Raw genomic sequence first — 6,467 nt, forward strand, 5'->3', positions numbered from 1 at the left:
GCAACGACATGGGAAGCTCTTGTCTATGTTATCCATTGATGTAGTTGAAGGACTTCTGAGCATTTTGGTTCGGTTTTATGACTCTCTCTATCGGTGCTTCACTTTTCCCGATTTTCAGCTTATGCCTATGTTAGAAGAGTATGCCCATCTCTTGGGAATACCCGTATCTGATAAAATACCCTTTAGTGGATTGGAAGAGATTCCCGGATCTCATATCATAGCTGAAGCTCTTCATCTGAAGAAATCTGAGATTGAGGCTCATTTGGTGAAGAAATGAGGTATTATGGGGTTGACTTCTGAGTTCCTCATTGGTAAAGCTATTATCTTTGCTCAAGCCGGTAGTGTGGATGCTTTTGAGGCCATCTTTGTATTGCTCATCTATGGTTTAGCTTTGTTCCCTAATATTGACAATTTTGTTGATGTTAACGCCATTAGAATATTCTTGATTGGGAATCCCGTTCCTACTCTGTCGGGTGACATGTATTTCTCTTTGCATTTGAGAAATTCTAAAGGTGGTGGAACTATTGTTTGTTGTGTGCCTCTTCTGTACAAGTGGTTTATTTCGCACTTGCCTTAGACGCCTGCTTTCTTGGAGAACAAACAATGTCTAAGGTGGTCTCAGAGACTTATGTCCCTCACTAATGATGATATTTATTTGGTATGACTATGCATTGGGTAGCTTGGATATTATTGATAGTTATGGTGAATTCTCTAATGTGCCCCTCATTGGTACACAAGGAGGAATCAACTACAACCCTGTTTTGGCTCGTCGTCAACTTGGGTTCCCCTTGAGAGACAAACCTAATAACACTCAGTTAGAAGGTCTTTTCTATTAAGAGGGTAAATATCCCCAACATTTGAAGTAGAAGATGATACATGTTTGACATAATGTGCATAGGAAAGGAAGATCCGAGCTTGGTCCGCGCAACTGTGTAACTTTGGAAGCTTACACTATTTGGATGAAGAAGAGAGCTTTGAAGTTGAAGATGTCGTATGCTTGTGAAAGACCTATGTCTTTGATTGTGGTTGAGCCATCAACTCTCCCTAACCAAGATGTAGAGGAGTTGGAAGATGCACTCACTAAGATGAAGCAAGAGAGAGATATGTGGGAAGAGCGATTCCATGCTTTGAGCCGAAAACATGAAGAGTTGCAGCTTGAGTCGAAAGACACTGATGCACTTATTGAACTTCTTGAAGACCGAGCAATAAAGAGACAGAGAGAGCTAGAGGGTCTGCCTTCCTCTAGTATGCCTCAGCCTTCCGGTGCTTGGAATAAGATTGTTAATCAACTTGTCCTTGAGAAAGCTCAGATGAAGACATCCTTTGAGTCAGAGATTCGACGCATCCGAAGGAAGTACGCACCTACAGCCAGATCATATGATACCGTTGCTAGGGGATCCTTAGAATGAATTTTTGATTGACCAAAAAGTTAACAATTGATCAAAAGTCAACTTTTTTGTAAAAAATATAATTTTTTTTTGTATTTTCTTTTGTATGGACAATGGACCTTTATTGGATGAAAATAGTCTTTATGATTGAATGAGCCCATGTTTTATTTCAATTTGAAATTTGCCTTCAATGTTTGAATCAAAGTCTAAAATGAATGAACAATGGCTTTTAACACACTTGAATTGAATAAGAAACATGAGCCTTATAACAAAAGGAATAAGAATACATGATGAATTAAGAAACAATGGGCTCATAATGCACTATGGTGCATGAATCAATATATTAGGAGTGCATGATGTAATAAGAATCAATGGACCAAGGATGCATTATGAAACAATGAAATCAATGGACTAAAAGATCATGAACCAATGCATTTATGAAGCATGAACCAAGGACTTTGAATGCACCATAGGCCTATGATCAATGGACTTGAATGGAAAAATAGAATGCACATGACATGGATGAAAGGTTAAATAAGACCTTGGATCAAATGAATCCTCAATCATGTAGGCATGTAAATTAAATGCTCAAAATTGATGAATGACTCCTAAGAACAAAGCAAACTTGATGATTGATGATGCATAACATAATGATCAAGAACCAACTCCAATGAACTAGGGTTTTGGCTAGGTCAAGGCCAAGATGCAAGGCTTTAACACAAGTGGTCCATCAATGATATGAACTACAACTAGGGTTTCCAATACCCTAATGCAAGTCATATGATTAAAGGGCACCTAAGGCCAGGAATTAAGGTTTTGGGTTGAGTGAGCACCATGATGCAATCTCCAAGGTCTCAAGCATCTAGAATTAGAGTTTCACCCATTGATTCCAAATGATGGACTTTTCACATTGACTGTACAATCTCTAGGGCTTGATCCTCAAACAAACCCTAGTTTGGTTAGGTATAAATAACCACAAACTTTGAATCTATGATGATTATGTTGATTCCACGGATGATATGGAAGCATTTGATATGAATGGATGCAGATCAGTCTCAAGCTAAAGGCTATATGAAAAGTGACAAGGGGATGATAAATTTTAGGATATAACAATATACAAGTGATTGGTAAAGAATGTGATGCTTAATCCACACAAACACAGATACACAAACACAGATACACGCACGCACGCGCATATATATATATATATATATATATATATATATATATATATATATATATATATATATATATATATATATATATATATATATATATATATATATATATATATATATATATATATATATATATATATATTCTTTTATGACCTAACAAGAAGTATCGAGTCTTGAGATTTTTTCTTCAAAACTATAATCAATGCGACCTGATTACTGTATTTGTGATGAGGAAATGGTTAAAGAAGAAATATAAAGTGCATCCATAAAATGCTCGAGCATTTGAATATTTTTATTTTTATTGTAAAATAAATTAATTTCGTGTAACAAAATACAGTATATCTATATTAGTTACAAATATCTCATAATTTGACATCTTTGATATGTTGAAGATATTAATTGAAATTGCAGACTGGACTCACAAAAGTAACCGAACAAATTGACAAACTAGAGATACCAAATTTGGTTATGAAGAGAACGTGATACTCGCATGCAATGTTAGGACAGTCTTATTTCTCCGTGAATTGATTAAGAAGAAGCTCACGTGTAAGCAAAGTTTCTGAGCCGACGAAAATCCATTCAAAATAAGAAACCAAACAAAATTGATAAAGAATAAATTGGTTTGATCTGATTCAATGAATTTGATTTATTTATTTTTAATTGACAGGATATTTTTAAAAGTATATTATAACAGATATAAAAAGATAAACTTTTGTTCAAACCTGACATTAAAATAAATTATACAAGTCTCAATATATATCGGATGAGGCAAAAGTTCTTATAATCAAAGATAATTTGTCTTTTTGCAATTTCATTCTATGGATAGTTAAAAACATACAATCTTATATGATCCAATTCAACTCAAAAAAATTATTTTTGCTTATTCAAATTAGAAATTATAATTTTCTTATAAATATTAATATTATAAAAATGTTACTGTATAAAATATCCAAATTAATAGATGGAGTACTGTAGTATTTAGATATAGAAACAATGAAAGTAGTTTTGAAATGCAATTGATGTGGACCTCAGGCATTAGTAGGTTGCCATCGAATTCGTCATGCATGAATACGAAAGGCTCCTTCTGCAGTGTAGCGACAATAACAGTGACGTAACTAACATGTAGCCTGCGCACTACACTGCCCTTGGGATGTGCCTTTCCACTCTCTTCTTGAAAATATCACACTAGGGCCTGGGCTTTTAACTACATCGATATTTGTTCAAGCCCGTGCCCGTTTTCAAAAAGTGTCATGAACGTGATGCACCCACGTCACTCTAATAAGGTACTGCTGGTAGAGGGGTTCCTATCTTATACGAAGGCTACTCATCCACCACACACCCTAATTCCATGAACCATTAGGAGCCAAATATTCACTATATACCTTAATTTGTGGTTAACTTTACCCTAACTTGGCATAGATTTCTTTTTCATAACACACCTTTAACCAAAATAATTAATGGATGTACTCACTCTCCACTATATATAGATACGAATAAAATTGGGTCACACAACAAGCACAATTCGCCAATATACACTTTTGGATTTCCCACTTTATGCCCTTCACTTCCAATTTTTCTTTCATCACTATGAAACTGTACTTGGTAAATTAGTATTATTCATTTACCTTCCCTTTTCTTTTTCATTCCGAATGCTCCTATTGTTTTCATCATAATAACGCTACCAAAATTTCGGTTTCAAATATTTTAATAGGATTAGCTTTAATATGCAATTAATTTGTGACGCAGGAAGTGCTTCGCTAACCAATAAGTTTTTGAATCAAGAACATCTTATCTTTAATTCTGATCTTTAATTGTTACAAACAATTAATGCTAATTTTAACTAATCTTTTAACCAAGAAAACATAAAAAAAAAAAAAACTACACCACCAGCTGTGTACATACATGAATTATACAGCTAGAGTATTTTCTTTAATACCTCTTTTTTTTTTTCTTTTACCATAAACTGCTCCCTTCTAGACCGCCACGTCATTCCCATTGTTCTCGTTTACTCCTCCGCCTCCGCCGCCACCGACTAAAGGACCAACACCACCACCGCCGCCATTATTCTCTTCAAACCACCCACCTTCCAACGGCGAACACTCCATTTTATGCCGTAGTTTCCAGTCGAGCGACTGACAACCACGGGAGCAGTAATTCACCGTACCACAAACTGAACACCGCCGAAACTCATGCGGCCGCATCTCCACCCGACCACATCCAATATGAGAACACAGTCTCAATCCTTCCTCCAAAATTCCTCTCCCAGACTCAAACCACTGCCTCAAAAACCAGTTCACCGGATGCACCTCCGGCACCGTCACGTTGTAACCGTTTTCGTCGTTATTACTTATCATCGGCACAGCCATGTTTTTCAGACTCCGCAACGTTTCCTGACAGAAACCAGCGCGTGAAGGCGAATCCGCCGCAATAGCCCGTAGCACCAGTAAGAGTTCTCTGATGTTAGCCTGCACCAACAACCGTCGTCCTTCGGTAACATTCTGTTTCACTCCGTAACCATCTTGAAGACAATGGCCAAACTCCCGAAGCGCGTCGATGTGGCCGAGCATCGAAGCGCGTGCAGAGAGTGCCGCTCCAGCGCGTAGATCTTTGTCGTGCTTAGAGCCACCGCTTCCGTTGAACTGAATCACAGCAAGTGAGTAAAGCGCCGGCGCGTGCATCATCATTGCCGCCTTCGCAATTAGGGATAGTCCACTCTTTCGATTTTGAAGACAATAAAATCGGATCTATGGCAAGAAAAAGATATAAAAAAATTAAATATAAATAAAAAATATTTTAATTATTTATCTTTCATTTCCGAACAAAACGCAAGAGAAAAAAAAAGTGACTCACCATTCCAAGAGTATAAAAAGCCTCCACGCTACCGGCGTCAACACAGCGTTTAAGAAAACGGTGAGAGCTATCGCACCATTTTTTGGGGTGAACAAAAAGAACTCTTGACCCCGCTTTCGATAAAACCAAAGGATGAAGACCCAACTGTTTGAATCTCTTGCATCTGTGTTCATTTTATTTAACGGTGTTAAATGAATGAATAAACGTATTTTTCTGAGGAGAAAGAGAGAGAGGATGAAGATGAAACTTACGTAGAGAGAATGTTGAGAAAATGGGAAGATGAAGAGGCGGTTGAACTGAGCTTCGTGAGAATGAAGACGACGACATCATCTGGTAATTCTTCGAAAAGGTTTTCTTCATTCTTGTGTGGTTGTTTCAATGGCCTTCTCATATTTGCTCATTTGAGATTCTTCGTTTGTTTTGGTGTGTACTGTATTGTGATTGTAAAAACTGTGTTATGGGAAAGAGGCTCTGCGAAAATCGTGAGCCTGTAAGAAAGAAACTAAAAAGCATGAAACGGAAGCGATAGGTGAGGTGAGAAGCATTCTTGTTCTTTATATTTGTTTTTGAAGACTAGCAAAAACTTATGGACCCACGTTTTACAAGCCATGGTTTTATTATATCTTTGCCTTAATTACAGTTTTATCCCTCTATTTTTCACTGATTCATTGAACTCATCAGATACTTTTTGGTCCTTTCATACATTTGCAAGAAAAATTATCAGCGCAGCCAGTTTTTTTTTTAATAACGTGTTAACACTATTAAGAAATTGACACGTCAAAATGTAAGTGAAATATCAAAATGGTTAAAATTTGAATTATGGAACTATTCCTTAAGATAGAAATCAAAATAATTAAACAAATGTTTTTATATATAAATTAATGTAAAATTTTGCTAATTATAGTCATTTTTATTTGGCAAGTGTGATTTTAAATCTAGAATCTTCTCATGGTTATTAGTTTTGGATAGTTATTACCACACAAAAAAGATATTTAAATAGTTATCAAACAAATTCTTTATATTAATATTTGATAATAAGTTTTTCCCATAT

The 6,467-nt window shown here is 36.0% G+C and overlaps 1 protein-coding gene across 1 annotated transcript; it reads right to left on the reverse strand.

The window, feature by feature from the left end:
• Positions 1 to 4,335: 4,335 nt before the first annotated feature.
• On the reverse strand, positions 4,336 to 5,997 carry LOC127078353 (F-box protein At5g50450). The gene is made up of 3 exons (XM_051018803.1): positions 5,668 to 5,997; positions 5,417 to 5,579; positions 4,336 to 5,310 (listed from the first exon to the last, which is right to left on the reverse strand). Exons 1-3 carry the CDS (start codon positions 5,805 to 5,807, stop codon positions 4,540 to 4,542), a joined length of 1,074 nt encoding a protein of 357 aa, XP_050874760.1. The 5' UTR covers positions 5,808 to 5,997; the 3' UTR covers positions 4,336 to 4,539.
• Between the last annotated feature and the right edge of the window lie 470 nt (positions 5,998 to 6,467).

This window comes from Lathyrus oleraceus, chromosome 5 (assembly GCF_024323335.1).
Source record: "Lathyrus oleraceus cultivar Zhongwan6 chromosome 5, CAAS_Psat_ZW6_1.0, whole genome shotgun sequence".
NCBI lineage: Eukaryota > Viridiplantae > Streptophyta > Magnoliopsida > Fabales > Fabaceae > Lathyrus > Lathyrus oleraceus.

Coding starts and splice junctions, on each gene's coding strand:
- LOC127078353 (XM_051018803.1), bottom strand. CDS start 5,807: ATGAGAAGGCCATTGAAACAACCACACAAGAATGAAGAAAACCTTTTC. Junction 5,580..5,667: donor TTTCTCAACATTCTCTCTAC/GTAAGTTTCATC, acceptor AAATGAACACAG/ATGCAAGAGATTCAAACAGT. Junction 5,311..5,416: donor CTTTTTATACTCTTGGAATG/GTGAGTCACTTT, acceptor TTCTTGCCATAG/ATCCGATTTTATTGTCTTCA.